The following is a 24,667-nucleotide window of genomic DNA, read 5'->3' as shown; positions in this document are numbered from 1 at the left end:
GTCATAGAATGTAGTTTTAAGAGTCTTTTAGGCAAGAATGTAGTTTAAATATGTGGTTTATAGAGATAGTAGTAGAAGAATGTGTATTCGTTATTGAGGGATACCAGACTGTGTGTAAATGAGTGAGGGTCTTGTGTGGGACAGATGGCACAGGAAATGCCAGAGTTGTCCCAGAGGAGTGTTTTGTTGTAGAGGCCAGTGGCTAAACTCACCCTGTCCAGTCTCAACCAAAGGTCACAGACTTATCAGGAAAGTGTTGAAGAAAACTGCATAGCTGTGATAAAAGTTTACTTTGGATTTCAAAACATCGCAGAACATATGTTTACAAGTCCACCCTCTTCAGATACATAGGGAAATACTGAAAATGTCATTACATTAGAAACAGAGTACAAACACAAGGTCATGAGTTTGAGTCCCAGGGAATGCATGAACTGATAAACTGTGTACTGTGAATGCAATGTAATCAAAGTGTCTGCCAAATGCATAAGTGTAAATGTTTGTAATGATGTCCAAGCCAAGGTGTTTTGCTAGACCTTGTGGCCTTGAGCAGAACTGAAGTCCTCATTTTTTACTGAAATCGAGAGACAGAATGAGAGGATAGAAATGGTTCCAGTGTAACTGTCTGAGAAAACAATTTGAAATAATGAAACATTATATATAATTATTGTCATTTTTTTCCAGCTGAGCCTCAGCGGTCATTACATAAATAATTATGGCCACCCAATTATGGCTAATAAATTGTGCTCACAGCTGCCCCACAATAAATAGCAAATAGCTTGGAAAGGTTGCAGAGTTTTAGACTATGGAGGTCAGCAGTAGATTTCCTTTAAAGGGTAATAGCAGCATTGTTGATGGAAAATAGGGAGTCAGTTCCTGTGATTCTAAGAGTCATAGTAACCTTTTTGGCCATAATGCCTTGTTGAAAAGATCCATCATCTCAAGTGGACTTCCTGCACAGATGAAGGTTGTGTAGAAATAATAGAACCTATTTAAGAGAAAAATAGCATGGAAATGTTCCTGTCTCACTTAAACAGGCTGGATGTATTAGTCAGGATTACCCAGCTTGTCTTCAGGTGGATAGCTATTTATATCACAGCCAACATATAAGGTTACCTATGAAAGGCTACTACAGTTCCCGTTTGTAGACTGGGGTTACATAGTTGGGTTCATGTTACACACTATAGTTACTTGAGTAAATGAAGCATTAATCAATGCTGCAACACTAGACGTATTGTTCCCGTGTCTGTGTTTGTTCATGCTTTATCATGCTAGTTGGAAGCACAAACCTAGACAGACCTGTTGACTCACAAGTGTGAAGTTGTTGCTGACCAGTTTTGTTTGTTAGTCACAGTTCTTTGTGCTTAATTATAAAACAGTTAGATTTTCAATGACTAAAAGCCTGACTAGTGTGTAAAATCTTTGGACCTATGCTGGATTGTTACTTTCCACCTCACAGGTTGTCCACCTCACAGAAAATGTATATAACGCATTTACAATCTTGCACTAACCAGACAACATGTAAGGTCATGTAAATGCCTTAAGCAGTCATCTATTTCCGGTGAAGGTCACTAATGGTGCTTTTCCACTGCATGGCACAACTGGGCTCAGCACGGCATGGCTCGGCTCGGTTTGTGTGTCCACTGCAGTTTAGTACCGGGCGGGATTATTCACATGTCGTTATAGCTGTACCGGCTCTACTGCTGTGACTCCTGAAAAACATTTTCATTCCGTGTTGCTCCATCAACCTCTCGCTGGATCCGCTCCTCGGCTATCAATGAGAGGAACGTCTGTACTTCCTCAACAGACAACAAAACAGACATTTTTTGGTTGTTAAAAAAGGTGCCCTCGTTCAAAACAGTTGCGTTTGATCCTTCGCTGGCTGTGCTGATTTAAATCTAGCAGGTCTGTTGTGTCTCGTGTTGCAAGTTCAATGACACAGGTAGTGACGATTCTCTCCGGCCAATCAGTGATCAGCAGAGTTTACACATCACGTTTTGGTAATGGTACAGTTCCCTTGGAACCTCAACCGAGGTGGTACTGAAAAAAGTACCAGGTACCACTGTACTCAGTGCAAAACCCCCCAAAAGTGAACCGTACTGAACTGTACCATGCCGTACCATGCAGTGGAAAATCGCCATCGGGTTGAGACCCGATAAACACAGATTTTTGCCAGTGCCTGGGTTTTGGCCTTTTCTCAGTAAATGACAATATATTAAATTACACAAATTCATTGTAAATAAATAAATAATTTTTACATAATTTATCATCTTTAATATTATAGGCCTAATAAATATTTTAGCTCTTTCTTCTCCCTTTTAAAACCTGCCATTTGTTGAGCTGTTTGGCAGAACAGAAACTCCCACTTCTGATCCTAGTGTTTCTTTCTTGCCCATTTACCTTCCATTGTGACATATAACTGGCATCTGATTCTGCACTATGACTTCACATCCAAGTCTTTCTCTTTCTCTCCATCTCTTTCCCACTTAGTCATTCTCATAATTGCACGCCATTTCATTTTGCAACCATATATCACATTTGCAAGAAAACCTCCTCAGTCTGTTTTCTTTTCCCATCCCCCCATCCTCTTAAATCCAGTCCCCCATACTCTTTTTCAATTTCCCATCCTCCCTCCCCTCTCCTTTGCTATTTATTGTCAGCTCTTCCACTCCATCCTTTTGTATTCTGCCAGAGTCTCTCTCTCAGGAAATCCGGATACTCTCATTCCTCTTCTACTCCTCAAATAGTGGCCATTAGCACAAAATTGGCACCCAGGTGTCTGATCCCTCGTATAGGAGAAGCAGCATTAGATATTCTCTCGCATAGATGCCTTATAAAGCTTAGATTACTAGATATAAGCAGTAAAGTTCATTTAATAGGTACTATTGTTATTATACATCTTCATTAGACTCGTGTCTCTAAGTTTAAGTCTACATTTCAGTCCTCTTGGCTGTTGAACTCATTTTAGTGTGTTGAGGTATTTACCTGTGCCTGTTCCAGGCCAGAATACACCCAAATGAATAGCGCTTGCCACACTGTCTTCAGTATGACAAGGTTACTGTGCCAGGTGGCAATGTGCTTAAGTTGTTTTGTACTTTCTGCTAGGGTTGTTATAGAGAGCCCACCGTCCAGACTGGTATAGGTCTGCCAGGTTTCTCTGTCTGATCCTTCAAAGGCAGTAATAATCCTGAACCATTTTCTTATAAGCATGGCTTTTCATCTGCATTGTATTGACATTTTGCATGCCGTATTCGGTACAAAATATCCATTTTCTTCAACTTTGGATATATTAAACTGTAATCTGTGGTTCAGCACACAAGCAAATGCACATATTGTTGTTGCACATTGAATGCCTCAGGCCAACTTACTGCAAGCTTGGGCAAACCTTTTACTCCATATTACTGTTATGAGTGAGGCTGTTTTGTTTGCTTAGATTTCAGAACTTGGTCCTATCAGTTCATTATGAGCAAATAACTTTTTTTTTATGCCAGCTGCCATTTCTACCAGTGGTTTTAGTGTAGTGACATTTGGACCCATTGGTTTTATGTGTCTGCTTTGAATTTATGATTGTTTTTAAACAGGCCCAGGAATATTAGTGAGCCAAATAGTACAGCCAAAAAGTCAGATTTGTAGACACTAAAGCTGCACTGGCAAGGAATTATTAGTCATTTAGTGAGTTCAGACTAAGGGGTCTAAAGAGTTTTCTGGAACAGTAAAATATGCCACAGACGACACTTGAGACTTTTCATACCGTTTTTAGGAGAAAACCGTTGGTTGGTTTCACAACCAGGTAGGTAAAACTCCCTTGGCCCCTCTTCTCTCTTGAGCCATTGATTTTGCTGAATGCTCCTCTCCACAGCTGTTTTCCAGCTTTACGCACTACAGATGGAATGTGGCCATCTTAGGCAAGGTGGACATCCAAGTGGATTTGGCTTGGGAGTTTATTTTAAGTTTATCAACATCGGTTTCAGAGAACAGATGTAGTAAGGATGTAAGAGACAACATTTTCTTTAACACTTGGATATTAGGTAAAAAGGATGCAAAAATGCAAATTTTGGCCTAATTTGAAGTGGAAATGAATAGTATTCAGGTCACATTTCAGTGCTCTTGGAATCAAAGCTGGAAAAAAAGCTGTAGTCCTGTTAACATGGAATGATTTGATTTCACATGGTTGTTCATGGACAAGTGAAGTGTCAAATCATTCCTGTCTTTGCAGGTACTATATAAATGCCAGTGGTCATGTCTGTGCATGTAGTCTTGTGAGAGAATGAATGATCAATAAAGACCAATAACACCCATCACAGAAAAGGTCTCACCAAGGCTGTATTTATTTGGTCAAACATACAGTAAAAACAGAAATATTGAGAAATAGTACTACAATTTAATATACATACAATTAGTTTTTTTTTTATAAATACATTGTAAAATGCAAATTGTTCCTTTGATGCAAAGCTGAATTTTCAGCAGCCAACAATCAAATAATTCCTAGATTTATTTTCACAATTTTAACGACTCACACATGCATGTTATATCCCCAGTGCTGCAGGCAAGCTTGGAATATGGAAAAGCTTACATTCAGTAGATAGAAATTTTGCATTATATTGATTTTGTCAGGAAAAAATATGATCTGAACACTGTTGTGTAAGTTGTGGCTTTACTTTACTCTGGCATTACATCCTTCTGATCAGCATGTGGTACATTATATGACTCTGGACCACAAAACCAGTCTTACGTCGCTGGGCTATATTTGTAGCAATAGCCAAAAATACATTGTATGGGTCAAAATTATCATTTTTCTTTTATGCGAAAAATCATTAGGACATTAAGTAAAGATATTTTGTAAATTTCCTACTGTAAACATATCAAAACTTAATTTTTGATTAGTAATATGCATTGCTAAGAACTTCATTTGGACAACTTTAAAGGCAATTTTCTCAATATTTAGATTTTTTTGCACCCTCAGATTCCAGATTTTCAAATAGTTGTATCTCGGCCAAATATTGTCCTATCCTAACAAACCATACATCAATGGAAAGCTTATTTATTCAATTTAGAAAAATTTACCCTTATGACTGGTTTTGTGGTCCAGGGTCACATATTACTATAATTAAAAATCTTTTGGGAACATTAAAGAGTTTCTTACTAACTTATGTGATTTGATAAAATACATAATGAAATATAATCGTATATGGGTAACGGAGAGATTACAATTAGCTTCAAGCTACACATGACAATTAATGAGATTAATACAACACTTCTGCTTGAACATCACTATCAATCACTATTGAGTGTTTGTAATAACTTCTGACTGCGGATTTTGGTCAAATGGTGAGGCAGAAATATGTTGTTAATAACATTCTAGAATAATTTTATGTGGAAGATACAGTTACAACTTCTGTGGGGCATGAAGAAAAAGTAATGCATCTAGTAGTGTAACTATTTACTAGGGGTGGCACGGTTCGCGGAAAAAAACCGAACCGCACGGTTCTCCACACACGGTTCGGCACGCGCTAGGACCGCGGTTCAACTGAATTCTGACAACGCATGTGGTTTGTTATAAATAACACGTAAAACAAATAGGGTTCGGCTAATGTATGTTTCTGTTAATGGATGCGCATTCTGGCTTCCCAGTACATTATAACAACAGCGATGAGAAAGAAAAAAAAAAAAATAAGTGGACAAATCATTCACTCTTGTTCAATGCGAGTGCCGTATGCTGGAATATGAGCATTTATTCCGTCATCACCCGGGTGCTGATAGCGCGCGCACAGGTGAGACCTGAACAGCACACGTTGATATCGGTGTTTAGACTAAAGTCATGTAAGCTTTGCCAGCTCAAATATTTAAGAGCCAGAGGACGCCAGCTCGCGCGCGCAGTGAGAAGATTTGTGCGTGCGCTCATCAGAAGCGCACAAACCTGCGCCTCAGAACGCGCGCAAATATGAAGCTCTCTCTGAAGTATTGTGTTTTAATGGATAAATTCACACAAAATTCTGTCAAAATGCCCGTCTTGGTAAGTATCCTATAGCAGACATAGCCGGCTGGGCGTACAGTATCAGTGCTTTCTCTTAAAGTGACAGTTAATATTAAATAAACAGCAACAACAAAGAAATCACTCACTGCTCTTGATTGAATCGCTTTTGTAACTTTAATAAAGAGTAATCTTTAATTTATACAGTCAAATATGCAATGCTGTTTTACCTTTGATTACTTTAATCGTACTTCAATTTCTGTACCTAAAAACCCCCTGAAAATCACTGATATTTTATTTGTATCTTTACTCTATTGTATTTTTATTTGTGCTGTTGCTTGTAGTTAAAGGTCTGCTTTTATTTGTGTACACTCACAATGAAAACAAAACAGATTTTATATATATAACATGTAATAATATTTAGCATTTTCACATCAAAATAAAAGAAACTGAGCAAAGTAGATGTCTTTTTTTCCCCCTGTTGTACCGAAATTGTATCGAACCGTGACCCCCGAACCGAGGTACGTACCGAACCGTGACATCTGTGTACCGTGCCACCCCTACTATTTACTGTTGCCAGAAAGTAATAAGTAAAGTAACAATATTACTTTTGAAAGGAGTAACTAGCCCAACACTGATCCTTGCTGAATAAAAGTTAGAATTTATTTTTTAAAAGCCTTACTGACTCCAACATTTTGAACTGTAGTGTGTATTTGCATTTATTAAACAATCCTATTTTTAATAATTTCCCTTACAGATTACAAAGTATTTTTTAATTGTTTTAAACTGTGACACAAACACCCACATAGATCACTACATCTTAAAACATCCTTCCCATGTTTCCTCTCTTTTCTTTCTCTTTTGTGCCGACTGTCCAAACCTTGTCCAGCCTCATTTGTTTATGGCCTGTATTTCTCTCTTTCTCTCTCCAATCCTCATTCTCTGTTCTTGAGATCATAGCTGGCTGCAGTTCAGAACAGGGGTGCTTGTGTTTTTCTCATCAGACTCTTGACACAGGAAGTGTGTATGTGTGAGGTGAGGACGGTCCAGACGACTTCCAGACAACACCTCTCTCCACTAACTACAGACGGCAGGAAATGTCTAGTGCAGTGTTATGATTTCAAGAAATGTATTAAGGGCCATTGTGAAGTGTTTAGGTTGTTGAGATTGTTTTTAATATACAGTCAGGCCACACTGTTATTTACACATTCTTGAAGTCAGTTCTTTCTCTCAGTTGCATGTTGGTCCCCCTGGACTTCTCAGCTTCGTTTTTAGTGTTTTAAGGACAAGCTCTTTTAAATAAAGTCCAGACCAACTCAGTCTAGTCATGTGGGATTCTTGGATTTATGGAGTTGTGGTTGGGCATTCATATGATATAAAACCACACTGTGTTGTGTAACATCCTCATCTGATGTGCATTCAAATGTGCATCTGTTACCAGGTGTGAAATGAATCAAGTAAATATGTAATTTTTCAGGGTCTCGCAACCACATTTAATGCATTTGACAGACACTTTATCCAACATGACTTACATTTCCTGGGACTTGAACCCATGATGACCCACTTAAAGTCAGCAAAAAAAAAAATCAAAATGGACCTTTTTTATTTTTTTTTCCAGAATATTGCAGTGTTTATTCTAAATTATTTATGTGTATTTTTTGCAATTCGGTTGCTCTTGCAACCTTTCACTCAAATGACATCTCAGTTAATTTAAAAAGCTGTTCAACTTGGATATACATCACAATAGGAAAGAAAAGATGATTGCAGCTTCTGTTGCCAGTAAGCCTGGCACTGTAAAACTATGTACGAAGTGGCTGTTTTGAGAATTCCCCCCCATTGTCAACGAATGATTACTCTTTTGTGCAAGTACATGGGATTTTTAAGACCAATTCATGTGAAAAGTGAAAGACTGAGAGTAAATGCAGAGAACAAAAGTCATCCTTTCAGTTCATGCAAAACAACTGTAGCTGCATGTGTACTCTAGCTTACCAGGGTACGTCATGCCATGGAGATGCAATGCATGGCTGAAAGACAATGAGTAAAGTGCTGACTTTTTGTGCTCATTTACTATGTCAGTGGCAATGTGTGTGGTCCTTACTGCGTAGATAAATACACTTATATACCATGACGTTTCATTGGAGCTGCATAAGCACAATGACTGCAGCATGATGTGATTTGACCCTTAGATGAACCAATTAGCCACAGGACAACATGCTTTGAAAGTGACCTGATACACAAAGGGCTTGTGTTGCACTGGACGTGTGCTGCTAAATGAAATGCATGTTTGTTTGTCGTAATGCACTCAAGTGTAATTTTGTAGTGTTGTTTGATCTAAGTACCAGCTGTCATTTTGAGTTTACTCATTTTTCTTGCTTAATTGGAGTTGATTCTAGCTGGATTCATTGCACAACAGCCTAAAAACCTCCTCTCTTGTGAACACTGGATGAAAATGTCCGTCAACTCCAGGACATAGCAGAAGATTTAGGGAAGAAACCTTTTATTACCATCTGTGTTAACAAGCTCCTCTTTATAATATACTTGTGTCACGTTACCCTAACAGACAGATGGTATAAGCACATCTCTTGATCCCTCATTACTCTCACTCTCTGGTCTGTTTTATTCCCATGCTGGTGGAAGGATCCGGAACAATGGTGTCACAACTTGCTAATTGCAGACTGATTGGTAGGTTGGTTAGGCTGAACACAGACTCTGATGAGGGGAAACAGGCTGTTATTGTTGCTTATGTCTGAGCTCTGAGTCAAAAGCCCAGAGGTCACAATCTGGGAGGCTTCCAGAGATCAGAAGCTTTGGAGACAATAGGGACATGATGACGACAGGCTGGTGTGGATTATCTTCATTCAGTGTAAATTCCAGGGGACAGAGTGAGGGAATTCTCTGTAAGAGGTGTTGAACTATACATGAACATAGCAAGATCAAATTCATTCAGCACAGGATTGTTGTGGAGCACAATTGTAGTCAGCTCATTTTTACATATTTACTTAATTTCTGTTTTAGATTCTTATCAATTCCCATCTATTGAGAAAACCTGTTTTTACAAGTCCCCTTTTTAATACACAAACATCTTGTAAAATGCCATCTAATTTAATTTAAAATAAGTTTTAATGAATGTTATTAAAACCCATGCAGTGAAGACAATACCAACAATTATTAGATAACAATTGTCTTTTATTATTAACGTGGATAATTATGTTCTTGTTGTATTTTTTTCAAACTTTTTTTTAAGTTTAATAATATTTACTATTTACTTAAATTATTAATTAATGTTTAAATTATATATTTATAGTTATTATATGATTTATATTATAAAATATGTTATACTATTTATATTATAAAACATATTTTATTAATATTTATACCCCTTCACAAGTAAATAATCTCCCATTTGAGGAATCCAAGGGAGGAGTTTTTAGAAATGAATTTCAGGCCCTGACATAGTAAATGATGCATGAGAAATGATTAAAGGTGTCCAGCTCTTACTGATCCATGAGCCAGGCTGTTATTATATAGTATTATAGGATTTATGTGACATTTTATATTGACTAACTCTTAGAATAGACCAAGTGTTTTCCCAGAGACTACCCTATTAATAATGTCACTCAGCTGTGGTTTACCTGCCACAGCAAGTTCAACAGTAAGCCAACTGATAGATTTACTGACCCAAGCCCACTAATTGCTCCCGACGTCCAAAGAAACATGAACACAACAGTAAACTTGGGCGTGTTAGTGTTGTAATATTGAAACTGTATATTCTTGGGACTAGAATATCACATTGACAGAAAATGGCTTATCTGAGACTTTTTGATTTTTTTTTCCTCTTCAGTGAGGTGAAAAACTGATCATAATAAAATCATGAAGTCCAGGGACCACATTCATGAAACATTAATAATAAAATCCTTCTTAACGGTTATTTTCTTTTTAATTTCTTGCTTAAAAGAAAAACTTAAGAATCATATCTTATCTTTTTTTCAGATTCTTGCATAGAATCTTCTTAAAAATCATTGTAAATAGCATCTTAAAGTTAGGGTAGCCTCCAACTTGTCTTAAAAACCCAAAAGTCATTTTTTGGGTTGTAAATTTGTTGTGTTGTTTCTAATTAATTGTTGTAATTACAACATAACACTGTAATATTACTACTATTATACATGACCACAAGTTCTCTGAGGTGACACCAAAGATGGATAATGTAAACAATGCCTGGCATGATTGTATGTGATGTGACTTTTTGCTGAATTTGAAATTTAGTAACTAGAGTGACACTTTCACTGTAGAAAGACCACAAAAGACAGATAATCCTAAATTAATGCAAAAGCATCTAGAGACAGGCTCTTTAAAAGTGACTTTACAAAATACACTGCAAATTAAACAAAATTCAACACTGCATGCTGAACTCCCATCAAGTTAGTCACAATGAAAATAGTGCATGCTTATTATTATTATTATTATTATTATTATTATGGTAATTGAAGTGTTTTTCATTCAGATGGTCAGCAATTCTAGAACTCCAAAGCCTGTCAATCACTTTATAAGAAAAAAAAAAGATGTTTTTAAGGAAGATATTTGAGAACTCCTCAAGAAATTCCAGAATTGCATTTAAGAACATTTAAACTGAACTTTATCTTAAAATACTTCTGAATTGTTTTCTTCAGAAGATTTTTGTCAGTCATTTTTGAATCCAGTCCAAGAATTACTTTATTCAAGGAATATTCCTAAATCTATTTTTCTCGTGTTTGGATTTGGATCTTTGAGTGGCAATTTCAATCAGCTGCCATTTAAAACAACAGCTCACTTTGATGGTTGCACCAAATGACTGTCACAGAAGGGAACCTTTCCAAAAAGCTTTACGAACTGTGATCCCCATTCCCTAAGCAGGGAAATAGGACATGGATCAATCCAACAAATGCAGTGTTAAACTTCAATTGCACTGAACCTCAAGTCTTATTAATCTCACAGTCTGAGTGCCCCACCTGAATTTCACTGTTTGTTTTGGTGTGGCCAAGTGGCCCTGATACAAAATCCATTATTTTCTCTCAGCCTCAGTTCCAAGTATTAGTCCCAGTGCATGATATATAACCACAGACAGCTGTGTTCTGGGTTCAAATGCTGTTTTGTGTTTTCATACACTATGAATACACTTGTTGTTAGAGCTAGTAGCCCCAGGAACATTGGGTAAAAAGTCCTGACTAGAACCTAGTCAAAATTACAGCTTCGCTAACAATGTGAAAAATCATAGGCAAAGACAGCAGCATCAACTCTGAAGTAGATCCTGAAAGACGTTTGCTGAATAATCAGAAAACTAAACAGCAAGAGCAATGATAAAGGAAGAGTGATAGAGATGACTCATGCCAGCTCTTCTGTGAGAACATTTGGTATATGCATTTCTCCAGAGAGCCTGGTTGGTTTGCACAATACATGTCCAATATGTGGAGCATTCTGGAATGGTGTGAATTTGTAGGATAAACACATGGACAATGCACACATGGTCCTCACGCCCAAGCCCATTTACTTCATTTTAAGATGACATAAGCAAGGATGTGGTGTTGATTATGTTTGGCTGAGGAATGCAAGGAGGGCCGTGATTTGTTTGATACTGTGAAAGGTCGTGGATCACTATTGATATATATTGACTATATAAATTGTCTCATTTTGAAATGGTATCAGCACTTGATATGGTCTGGTTCAGGATTATGTTCCAATCTGGTTTCAACAAATCTTGTAACTTAACTCTGTAACTCGTTTCTACAATGTGGACTGCTGTACTTTCCTCCAGTGTAATGTACTGATGTATTTCTCTCTCTGTTTTCTTCAGGGCTTTATTTACATATGAGGGAGTGACCAACAATCTCAAACTCACAGATTCAGGAGGTAAGACTAACAATTCCTCCTCATTCTTTTGTGTGTCTAAATTTCCGCCAATGCTCAATAAAGCATAGCAGCAGGGGGTTGGAATTCCATTCATTTTCTCCATAAGTCAGTGTGATTTCAACTTAATAATAAAAAAAAAAATCTGGTCTAGTTGCAGACTTTGCTAAGGCAGCCATGGAAACAGAAACAGGAATAACAGCAAAAGAGCAAAACAAAGACCATCCACTCCTATAAAGCATTGTGAATTACAAAATCAAGTCGATTAGAATATATTTTTATGAATATTTATTGAATATTTTATATTATCATATAGCTTTTGTACTTTATAATCACTGGTTTATTGTTTTAGACTAGAGTATCTATGGTTTTATATGGTATAATATAATTTGGGATTATTTGCTTTTATTTATAGGACAGGAGTGTAGACAGGGAAGTAGAGACGAGAGAAGGGGAGTGGGATTGGGACATAACCCAGACTGGACTTGTACCCAGGCCCCCACAGGCCAACAGCTCCTATATAATGTCCTGAGCATGTGCATGGCCCACTGCACCACAGCTCTGAGTTTTTGAAATGCCTATGGAGAAGATGAATGGAAAAACCAAGGCCATTTAAAATGTGGGCAGTCACTGTTGCGCTCTATTTGAGGCGGTTTAAAAACTCAGTCTGAGGGCGATCACGCAACATTCATGTGTGAAATGCTTCTAAATCAGAGAGGATTACCAATTAAGGCTGAGACTGCCAACACTGTTCCACTTAATATCGGACGAAGCAGAAAACTCTCTCTTGAGTGCAGAAGAAAAGACCGGCTCTGCTTATTACATCAGACCTGTCCTGTTCTCTGGAGATTATCATTATAATCTGGTAAAAGAATGCTAGTGTTTCATGGTGGCTGAGGCGTTTGCTTTCATGTGGCCATTATTTCATGGAGACAATTTAGACCTCTTTAATTTTGTCCTTCCCTTCCCTTTTTATTTCTCTCTCTCATCTGCCAGCTGGAGGTTTGACAGAATTGGTTGGGAAATTTCACAGCAGCAGGCCCGTGTATGGCCTCTGCAGGGTGGGACTGACAGAAACAGGACAACCACAGATTGTCATGGTCTGCTGGGTAAGTTTGCATGTAGAATCTGTATGTTTATATCAGTTTCTATCAGCCATAACAAATGTATGCAAACAACTACACTAAAATGTAGCTTCTTGAAGTCTCTCCTGAACTGCAAATAGACAATGTCCTAAACTTTAGATGGAACGTCTGTCTTTCCCCTTCTTTTGAAGTGCTTCAAACATTTGTAGCTCTTATAACAAATAGTTCTGGATGAGGTCATTTTATCTTGTTCTGATTGGATATCAGAGGTTTAGACCTAGCTCCTATTGGATGTTGCCATGGGGTGTGAGCCTGAAGTGGTTCCTCATTGGTTGGAGCTGCCACATCATTAAACGTCCATGTTTAAGCGATGGATGTGAGGCTCCTGTTGATGAGACGTGTCAATGGCTTCACTTCACAAAAGGGCTTTGACCTTCAGTCTTGTAGCTGAAGGAGCTCAAATACAGACGCAAAGAACCATTCTGGGAACCTTCCTAATATCCATCGTGGATGTGGTTGCTAAGATGATAAGTGGGAATGTTGTGGTTGGGGTCAGAGGTGCCATCTGTAGCCAGTCAGGCATTGTATAGAGGAGGGGGGAGTGGTCTCTGTGACCTGTTAACTGCAAGAGACTTTCTTGTGAACTAGACTGGTACTCAAACACACACACACACACACACACACACACACACACACACACACACAGAGTACACACCTCTGATGATGTAGAAGGTTTAGATGCACCAGAAGAGTACTTTGTTACAGGTTTAAAATTGATTTCAATTTCTTGTATTTCATTTTTGATCTTTCTGAAAAAAAACAACTTTTATTCAGTAAGGATGCATCAAATTGTTCAAAAGTGTCAGTAAAGTCTTTTATAACATTACAAAAAAAATATTTTTCAAATTAATTTTATTATTTAGAACTTTCTGTTTATCAAGGAATCCTGGACAAGTATCATGGTTTCCGTAAAAATATTAAGCAGCACATCTGGGTGTTTTTTTCAGCATTGATAATAATACCGTTTTGATAAATGTTTTGATTGAATAAATGCAGCCTTGGTGAGGCTAAATAGCCTTCTTTCAAAAATGTAAAAAATCTTACCAATTGCAAGCTTTTTAAAGTGTACACTGAGTCTTGATGATATTTAAAGGTGTCATTATAATATGTCTTATAACATATTTTGATTATTTGAAAGCTTAAGGCCCGGTTTCACAGACAGGGCTTAGACTAAGCCAGGATTAGGCCATAGTTCAATTAGGACATTTAAGTAATTTTTATTAACATGCCTTAGAAAAAAAACATTACTGGTGTGCATTCGGAGACAAAACAAATGCACTGATATGTTTTAAGATCAGTCAGTGCAAGTTTATTTCAGTTGAAACAGCTCAGAATTACATTTTAGTCTGGGACTAGTCTTAAGCCTTGTCTGTGAAACCGGGGGGTATGTCTCTCAAATATAATGGCACTGCCCTTTCTCTTCACTTCACACATAATCTCTTCTATCTACATTAAACAGGTTGGTAATGATGTGGATGAGCACCGCAGAACTGAATGTGCCAGCCATGTGCCTGCCATCAAGACCTTCTTCAAGGTAAAAAACAAAAAGCAGTTGCCAACTTGCCAATGATTAGCGGTTTGTGAACAAAGTTTATTTAATCACAGCACTATAATCAGCAGGTTACTTTACTTGTTTGCATGATTCTTCTGACATCTTTTATAGATCAAACTCTTTAAATTTGAGTGATTTTAATGTATTTCATAATACAAGGTATTTTAATAGTGTGCTGGTTTAAACCTTCATTAATCATGTAGTATATGTATACTGCTGCAGCTACATTTGGAAGCGTTCAGATACGGACTGAGTAAAATAATATGTTTCTCTCCCACGCAGATATTTGTCTAATTCTCATATACATGTACTTCCTGTGTTTGTATGGCTCCGGAATGTTCTGCATCCTTTCTGTAAGGCGTCTGCTCTCTCTCTCTTCATGTCTCTGTGAAGAAACATCAATTCAAGCTGTATAGAAGACATATAGAGAATGAATCTTTTAGGGGACATCATCATAAACATACATTTATCTTTCTTACATTACAATTGGTACTTTATTTTAACGTACAAACTTAACCATTGTATAGGCACTCTGTCACAAAAATGTGCACATATACATCCAATTCTTTTTATTATTTAGGTTATTTATTATTTAAGTCCACATTTCATCCTGCATTGGCCTCTGTTATGTGCATAAAAAATCAAAAGATCAGTCAGGTTGAGTTGAGTGCAGTGTTTTTAACCAGGATTTCAAAATGCTCTACCAAATGGTGAAGGTTAAGGGAAAAATGTTTTGTCTATTTGAATGAATGAGTGGAGTATGTAAAAAAAGGCTCTCGCACAATTCTGAAAGCAAAAGCCTTCCTAATATCTGTACAGATGCACTCCTCTGTTATATTCTGAGATTTCCCTCTTGTAAATGGTTTCCTTCCTTTGCTAGTATCTGTGAAGCGATGTCTAGCAGCTTGGTGCCAGCTCTTATTGTAGTAAACTCTTCCTCTTGTGTCATGCTCTATTGTTCTCCTGAGCAGACTGACTGACTGAGAAGAGCAAACATTAAAGAGAGAGAGAAATTCCCAAGGAACGGACAAGGTTAAAAGTGTTTATTATACAAATTTAAAGGTTTTGTTTTTTATGATATAAGTGCATGTCTCTTGAAGCCAGGGGTTAAATTGGTATTTGTAATGTGGGGGGGCTCTATGGTATCGAGCTATATATATATATATATATATATATATATATATATATATATATATATATATATATATATATATATATCGAGCTATATATATCCAAGGGTATTTTTTACCTTTATAGAGGGCATTTTCCCACTAATCTCATTAACTTTAATTTCAAATTACATTGATCTATAAATTCAATTATAATAATGTGATTGTTATTATCTATTCATTATCAAATTAAATCATTTACACTGAAAAATACAACTACATTAAATTATGAGAAAATGTTTTGAATATACAAACAAGAAATGATGGTGGAAATGATGCTTTTCAACGAAATTAAAACGCCAGTAGCTGCCAGTAGTGAGCATTTAATGAGTGAGTCATTGAGTCGTTCATTCAAACGATTTGTTCAAACGGCAGATTTATCCTGCGTCATCTGTGTCAGAAGGTTATGATTGGCCCGGAGTAGAGTCTTACGTCAGCGCGCTCTGAACTCGTACGTGCTCGTACCGGTAATTTTCCTTCTGCGTTCACACACAGCATAATTCCGGCAATTTACTGGTAATGTTACAACTTCTCATTCTGGTAAATTGCTGGAACAAATTTACCGGTATTTTTGAAAAGGTCCTGTTCACACATGATCTCTTTATGGCAATTTGCCGGTAATTTTCCGGAAAAGTTTGTATGTGTGAAAAGGCTTATTGAGTCGTTCATTCAAACGATTTGTTCAAACGGCAGATTCATCAGATGTTTATGCATGGGCTAATGAAACTTTGACTCAACGAATTCGTTCAAAACACAATCATTCAGCAATGAATCGGATGGTTGCTTTGAGATGCGCTGTGGTTCCACCAAAAATATAAGTGACCTATTATTGTATTTGCTCATTGAACTGTTTATAGAACTATTAAACAGTCGTAATGGTGAAAACGTTGATTGATGTTGCCTTACTGTATTTTTTACCTCAGTATGCTGAGTTTAGTGTTGCGTGTTTTGATTTCTCCTGGAGAGGCTGCGTGAACCTCGCCTCAGCAGCACAACCTTATACTGTGCATTATACAGTAGCTATATCCACTATTCGCCACTTACTCTAAATGTAATAAAATCAGAATAATACTTGCGTTTTGGTGTTTACATAACGTTAGTTATTTTTGGTTAGTGATGTTTTAATCATGTTACTTGTCTGGCATTAATGAAGCATTAATGTCGAGCCCTGGAGTCTATGTGCCGGGGCTCAGCCCCGGATGGCCCTGGCCCAATTTAAACCCTGCTTGAAGCTGTCTGTGGATTTATTTATTCTACCAGCCAGGCGATGTTGCTTTAACATTGCCATATTTTTCAGGTGGTTGTATGAGTTCGTCAAACATAGTTAATGGCTGGGACATTTTTAATGCCTTATAAAGACATTGCCCTGTCAGCTCCAGAGGCATGCCAAAAATGCTGTTTATTCAATTCTCTGTTTTTTTTCTCTCTCTCTCTTTTGAGATCGAAAACCTTTATGACCTTGTATTGTGTCGTTCATCCACTATGTGTGTTTGTGTGTGATAAATGTCAGTATGAGTGGGTTACAAAATGTCTTTTATTATATTTCCATTCGGATTTAAATCTTGTTGGGTTATTTTTGTGTTGATTGATGGTTGTTCAAGCAGATGAACTTTGTTAGGTTACATAAGGTCAGGAATGAAGTTTTATAGCGTGGGAGAGGCTGATCCCCCAAACCAACTAGAGCACACAGTTTATGGGACGGGGACCCCGGTATAGCCATTAAATCAGACAGCCGGAGACAAGCTGTCAGAGGCATTTACAGCGTTCTGTCTCAACATTCCTCTGAATTAATGATAACCCTTTCTAAATTTGGATTGAGGGATCTGCGAAATCTCCAGCTAGACACAGTGGGTGACCAAAGCCATAGTCTGTGACAGATGTGCAAACCTCTTGCATGTCCTCTTGTATTTTTTAATTATGCTGGAAGATATTTTTAATGATTACTAAAAGGGACATGTCCTTCAAACATGTACTTTCTGATTGTGTGGACTAAACATTGAAACATTCTCCAAAATATTGTTTTTATGTTCCACTAAAGAAAGTAAGTCATACAGGTTTAGAATGACGTGAGGGTGAGTAAATGATGACAGGATATTAATTTTGGGTGAATTATCCTTTTAGGTAATCATTAAAAGTAACAACACCCATTTTGTGTTGACTTGGTCTCTAGTCCAGACCTAGTCTCCAAAGACATTCAGACATGGGGAGTTGAACCGAATCCAGGCTCATTTATTATAATGTATGTGTTGACTTCTGAGATGTATCAGCAACAAGATGAGAAACAATGTAGTCTAAATCCCTGCAGTTACTCCTCCCTGCTTTCTCCATTTATCACTCACACTTTGTATTGTCCCTTCGTGACGAGTCTGTGCTAGTAAGGCCTGTCATGTGTGCAGAATGACTAGTCAGCTCTTTAGACCTTCCAAAAACAAGAAAATGTTTTTGTAAAAATTTGTGAGCCATCAAGATAGATGTTTAATATGCATTAGTCATTAATGACGACCATTAATCATAAAACTTTCACAGCGGTTTATGTATAACACAAATCAAGACTAAAATCAAAAATTTGATTATGAATAAATTTTTTTTTTCAAGATTCTTTGATAAATAGAAAGTTCAAAAGAAACCTTTTGTCATATTATAAATGTGTTTACCGGCATTTTTGATTAATTTAAAGCATCTTTAATGAAACAATATTAATTTCTGATCCCAAACATTTGAAAGATAATGTGTGCGTTTTTTTCAGTGCGATCTGAGATGAGATGTCAGCATAGTTTGACAGTGAGCTGCAGGCGTGAGGTGTGTATGGGAGAGCATCTGTCCTCAGTGCTGTTAATACTGTCATCACCGCTGAAGCCCCGGGCTAACTACATGTCAAGGGGCTCATCTACAGCAAGTAATAACAGAGAATTAAGTCATTTAACTCCTCCCAAGCAGAAAAAGGGATCGAAGAGATAAAAGAAGGGAGGAGAAAATTAGCTAAATTTTAACCAAATGTTCTGTAGTTAAAGTCTTTCCAGTCATAGAATAAGCACTGAGTAAACAAATTGGTCCTGACATGTTCAAGTTCTTATGCGTTTCAGAGAAATGTGGAAAGAGGGCTGAATGTAGCAGTATGGTAATCCATTGAAAAGCTGTGGGGTTTTTTTGGGTTGGAGCTCAATCCGGCACTCACAAGGCCCTCTGGCACAATGTCTCGGTTTCATTGCTCTTCAACTCCCTTCTCTCTCACAAACCAGATCACTATATCTTACGCTAGAATCACTGTGATCTGAGGTGTTTTGTTGAGCAGTGATTAACTCTGGTATCCTGAAATATAAATCCTCAGTGGATCTTCAGCTGATTGACCCCAGAGCTGTAGCTGGAAGCTGATGACAGGAAAATGCCTTATAAGGGAAAATGTAGCATGCAGACATGCTTATACATTCTTACATCCTGCCTCTGATGTACAACAGAAAGTAATCCAGACCCTTAGTCTGTTCTCTTATTGGCCATTACAGCTCCTACACTGCAATTTAGTTCTCACTATTTTTATTTATTTTGTAATTAATAATTATTTTTTTTAAATAAATAATGTTTATATTTACAGTTGTTCTAAACTAAATAAAAACGGCAATTTGTTTTTAGTTTTTGCTGCTCAATTTTTGAAAAAGTTGCAGTTACAGCAAGGCACTTAATAAATATTAACAGCACAAAAATATTAAATTTACACAGTATATTACAAAATATAAGACTAGTGTGAATGGCTTTCCAAACTTGTTTATTCCAACTTTTTTCCAGTAGAAAAGCTGTTCATGTTGTCCATGAAAAAAAAATCTGTAGCTCTTTATTTATTGTCTACGTAGACGCCACAAAAAGTAAAAATGGTTAGCATAATACCATCATAATAATATTCCATCCTTAATCTAAATGCAATAAAACAATAGATGCATTGAGAAACAAACTTATCTAACATTGCTTTGTTAAAAATGTGTTCTGCTTCAATAATGTTGTCAGTATTTTTCTCTTGATGTTTGTGTCACTACAGGAAGCTCAAGTATTTATTCCAGCCTCACAGCAAGATGAGGTGACAGAGGAGGTGATTATGGCTGCCTTTGCAGAGATTCGCCCACCAATGGAGAGGCTGAGGAGACCCTCAAAGAGGATGGATAAGGAGGAGACTGTGGTAAGTTACCACAAAAAACCACAGACTTGGCTGTGCACAAGGCTTCCTTCATTAAAACAGAAGAAGCCTGTTTCTCACTATAATTTATTGATACACATAGGGGAAGTGGTCTAATTTTCTCTGGTTAATGTTTTGGGTCATTTTGGGTCCTTTGTTGCAATTCTATGCCACACCCATAGGGTACAAACTACAAGAAGACAAATGCTGCCATGGAGATGAGACGGATTAACAGAGACTCCTTCTGGGCACGAGCAGAGGTACGGCTGAACTGTGCTTACAGCTGGATTTTCATTTAACAGCCTGTGTGTTCCACAAAATGCTGCAGAAAAATTCTAAATAATATGCCAGCCGTGTAAGAGATAATGTACAATCAACTACAATCAGATAATGATACAATCTTTCGGATGAGACGTTAAACCGAGGTCCTGACTCTCTGTGGTCATTAAAAATCCCAGGATGTCTTTTGAAAAGAGTAGAGGTGTGACCTCAGCATCCTGGCCAAATTTCCCCATTGGTCTCTGACCATCGTGGCCTCCTAATCATCCCCTTACACTGATTGGCTTCATCACTCTGTCTCCTCTCCACCAGTAAGCTGGTGTGTGGTGGGCGTTCTGGCGCACTATGGCTGCCGTCGCATCATCCAGGTGGATGCTGCACACTGGTGGTGGACGAGGAGACACCACCCCTCACAATGTAGAGCGCTTTGAGTGCTTAGAAAAGCGCTATATAAATGTAATGAATTATTATTATTCTTATTATTATTATTATTAACTAGTCATTATACAAAAATATTAGATTAAATATTCAGTATTTGCAATTGACCAGAATCAAAGTACTTTATAATCAGTTAATTATTATAAACCTCTTGTTCAGACTCCAATTATTAAAAGTGCAATTCAGGTGTATGATATGATCTGTGTGATATGATGCATGTTTTAGCGTGAGGAGGAAGAGAGAAAAGAGGAAGAACGTCGGAGGGCTTTAGAAGAGCGACGGCGCCGGGAGAAAGAACGGGTTTTACAGGAAATAAAAGAGGCTGAAGAGAGAGACAGAAAGATGAACGAAAAGCTACAGATGATAGAAGATCAAAGGTTTGTAACATCCAGCTGGTAAAAACCCACTTCGGTCTGAAGGTGAATTATTTCAGCTTAAACTTCCTGTTGGTTTTTTGACAGGAGGATCCAGGCTCAGCTTGAGGAAGAGGCTAGAAAAGATGAGAAAGTGAGATGGGTGTGTTTATTAATGAGTGTATTCTGTTTCTTTACAGAGAAGTAAGCTTTTTAACATGTTGATGAACCTGCATATGGGTGAATGATCGTATGGAGTCATAACCTTGGGTTCTTGGTGTAATTGACAGGAGCAGCAGCAGAGAGAGCATGAGGAGGGCATGAGGGCCCGGCTCAGACGCAGCGAGTCTATTGAGAAAGCAGCAGTGAGTTTTCCCCCCTATTTTGTGAATAATCCAGATTCAGGCAGTACAACCCAATGTCCCTACACTTAAAGGGATAGTTTACCCAAAAATGAAAATCTGTCAGTAATTACTCACCCTCATGTTGTTCCAAACCCTAAAGACCTTTGTTCATCTTTGGAACACAAATTAGAACAAATTTTCTGACCCTACATAGACAGTAAAGCAACTGACACGTGATTCAACTGGGATTTTATGAAGCTATTAGATTACTTTTTGTGTGCAAAGAAAACAAAAAGAATGACTTTATTCAACAATTTCTTGTCTTCTGTGCCAGTCTTCGATGCGTGTTCATGAGAGTACCACACCGCATGTGTGTACATTCCTCTGCTTGTAAACAAGGCACAGTGCATTCGGGTTCTACGTCAGTATCTTTGGGCACAAATAGTATTCTCGTAGCTTCATAACATAACGGGTGAACCACTGATGTCACATGGACTATTTTAACAATGTCCTTACTACCTTTCTGGGCCTTGAACATGTCAGTTCCATTGCTGTCTGTGGCTGGTCAGAAAGCTCTGTTTTCCTCAAAAATGTCTTAAAACTTTGTGTTCCAAAGATTAATGTAGGTCTTAAAGGTTTGGAACGATATGAGGGTGAGTAATTAATGATAGAATTAAAATTTTTGGGTAAACTATCCCTTTAACTTGCAAGAAGAATTTTGCTTCGTGCTTTGAATTACTGGCTTCTGAATGCATGAAACCAACTGAACTTGTTACATGTTTTTCTTCACGATAGTACTTGTTGAACATTACCTGTGTAGTGCATGGTAATATTAAGAAATTTCAGTGTTTGATTATAAGGAGAGTTTTGTTTACTTTTGTGTCCTAAAGAATTTTGGTTGTCACTACTTTGTCCATTGTGAAATTGGTGTCCTGCAGCAAAACCAGTCCCCTTCATATCTATTACTTTATTAACCTGGACACATTTTTGCTGTGTTGAATAATGCTTCTTCTTTTGGCCTGTAGGAGGCAGCAGTTCTTGTTTCCCAGCGCACCATCAATGCTAGGGAGTTTTTCAGACAGTTATCGGCATCCTCACAAAATTCTTCAAGCCCTGGATCGCCACGCTCAGGTAAACTTGGTCTTCATAATTTCATAACAGTGCTAACAGTGTTCATTTTAAAGTGCCCCTATTATGCCTTTTCGAATATTACCTTTCATGCAGTGTGTCATGATGTAGCTGTATGTGAACATAAACTATCTGCAAAGTTGTGGACAAATAAAGTTGTGAACCAACAGTGCACGACAAATAAAGTTATTGTCTATCAAAAAAAAGAGTCGGCTCGCAGTCATCAGGAATTTGAATCTTATTCTGTTACGGCTGTACGTCACGAAATAACACATTTGCATAATGTCCGCCCACGTTCTCGCGTGCCCATCCACAAACACAGTAAAATTTATGTGTGGTTAATATCACGTCGAGAAGACGCTGTTTTTTTACCTTGGATGCATGTAAACCTGTTTTAGGAGACTCATAAAACAATATTAGCAACCTTAAAAATTGCATAATAGGGGCACTTTAAACATTTGAGGTTTGACTTACATTTATGTTTTGGTCCTCAGGCAAATCTCCATTCCGTCGCTACCAACGTAGTTTGACAGACACAGCCTTTATCTTTGAAAGGGCCAATTCCACTTCTGGTCCCGTATCCCCTCTCAGTCCATCTACAAGGTCACCATTTTCTCGCACCCCATCCACGTCCTCCAAATGTCCAATGTCCCCACTTAGCCCACTATACCGGACGATCCCCTCACCACAACACCCTCAAACATCTCCTCCCACATCACCCCCTCCACGCTCTGTCCCACCTGTTTCGCCTCCACCCAGTCTGCCTGTCTCCAGACCCCCTCCACCCCAGTCATCACCACCTAACCGGCCACCTCCTCAAGCCCCAGTCCACGATTTGGCTTCCCATGCATCTCCAAAGCTGCTGGTCAGTCATGATAAATCTGAGTCTAGGAACTATGACTGCAGTGAAGAGCTCGCTGCCGCAACAGAGCGTCCTCCAGCTTCACTCTCTGATAACACACGGTACACTATGGGTAAGTTAACTTAGGTCTCTGTAACAACAGTAAAAGATCTAAGTGGTCTTATAGATTGGCAATTTCTTCTCTCCAGAGGTTGTAACCAGCTCTCGAATCCTTTGTGAACCAAAGCCAGAAGTGGACTTCACTGCCAAGTCTGTGCTTGTTGAAGAAGAAGAAGAAGAAGAGGTAGCGGAACCAGAGGAACCTTCAGCCATGTCAGCTCCACCTTCAGATACAAAGATCGCTACAAACTATGAAGAAGCAGTAGAAGAACAATTGGAGACTGAGGATGTGAAGACTGTCATCAGCCCTCTGATGGATGTTGAGGAGCAAGATGAACCAGAGTCTGAGGATGAACCAGAAGAGCAGCCTGCTGCAGAATCTGAGGAATTCCAGCCAAATGTGGATAATTTAGCACCTGAGGAGCCCAGAAATGTGGTAGTGCTCTCAGATGATGAAGTTGATGAAGACCTACCAGAGAACCAAGGTGATGGAAACACAGACAATGTGAAGAAATGCAGAATGTTTTTATGGTTAGGATGTCATTGACTCGTTTCTCATGCTGTGTGTCCAGAGTCGTGTGTGAATGCCTCAGAGTATAATGTGATGACTGAAGAAGGTGAATCTGAATGTGGCAGACCAATGAATGGTACAGGTAATGAGCTAATTGTAGCCTTTCAAGTCATTCCAGACACTACAGACTCACACAGAAGCATGTGCCTCATTTCTTGGAGGAACAAATGGAAGCAATATGTGTTCTAAAATCAGCTAAAATATGTTTGATATCCTCTGACTGGATGGAATCACTGTCTAAAGATAAAATCCGAGTCTTGTGTGAGTTGTTGTAAGATCTGTTAATTCTGATTGCCCAAAATCTGCAGCCTGGATCTGACTCTTGGGAATTGGTGTCAAATCATCTAGACTGCAGATCTGGGCAAAAGTTGTGCAGCCTGTTCCAGCCTTAATTTATCTAGCTTTGTTGTCTCGTGTGATGAATATATATAAATGATGAACACTTGTTTTGTGTTTAAGTAGAGGATGTTGATGTATCTGAGCACAGCACTCCTGAGCGCTACTGTTACACAGTTAATCGTGAGGAGGAAGGTGATGATGAAATCCAAATGGAGATGGTGACCGAGAATGGCGAAGTACATGCTACACTACACATCATGACAGACTCGTCATTAATATTATTGTGATAAAAGTACTAAAACGTGTTGTTCCTTCTTATTCTAGTCATCAGCAGAAAGACTGCTGCGTGTGAGAGCGTTATATGACTACCAAGCAGGT

The 24,667-nt window shown here is 38.1% G+C and overlaps 1 protein-coding gene across 4 annotated transcripts in view; it reads left to right on the top strand.

Annotated features, from left to right (window-relative positions):
• The window catches only part of LOC306871700 (uncharacterized protein), a 37,213-nt gene that overhangs the window by 10,646 nt on the left and 1,900 nt on the right, over nt 1-24,667 (top strand). The window contains exons 2-15 of one of the 4 annotated variants that reach the window (XM_079419805.1): nt 11,796-11,851; nt 12,845-12,957; nt 14,453-14,527; nt 19,742-19,879; nt 20,059-20,136; nt 20,819-20,970; nt 21,055-21,109; nt 21,237-21,311; nt 22,316-22,421; nt 22,913-23,392; nt 23,469-23,864; nt 23,952-24,032; nt 24,413-24,525; nt 24,614-24,665. In XM_079419805.1, the coding sequence (XP_079275931.1) occupies nt 11,796-11,851; nt 12,845-12,957; nt 14,453-14,527; nt 19,742-19,879; nt 20,059-20,136; nt 20,819-20,970; nt 21,055-21,109; nt 21,237-21,311; nt 22,316-22,421; nt 22,913-23,392; nt 23,469-23,864; nt 23,952-24,032; nt 24,413-24,525; nt 24,614-24,665 (1,970 nt within the window). Of the gene's footprint in view, nt 1-11,795; nt 11,852-12,844; nt 12,958-14,452; nt 14,528-19,741; nt 19,880-20,058; nt 20,137-20,818; nt 20,971-21,054; nt 21,110-21,236; nt 21,312-22,315; nt 22,422-22,912; nt 23,393-23,468; nt 23,865-23,951; nt 24,033-24,409; nt 24,526-24,613; nt 24,666-24,667 lie in introns of all 4 variants that reach the window. The other 3 variants (XM_079419804.1, XM_079419807.1, XM_079419806.1) reach the window with 3 other exon arrangements.

Source organism: Barbus barbus, assembly GCF_936440315.1.
Source record: "Barbus barbus genome assembly, chromosome: 6".
Classification (NCBI taxonomy): domain Eukaryota; kingdom Metazoa; phylum Chordata; class Actinopteri; order Cypriniformes; family Cyprinidae; genus Barbus; species Barbus barbus.
The sequence above is the reverse complement of the archived record's forward strand: the minus strand, read 5'-3'. Positions and strand labels throughout refer to the sequence as shown.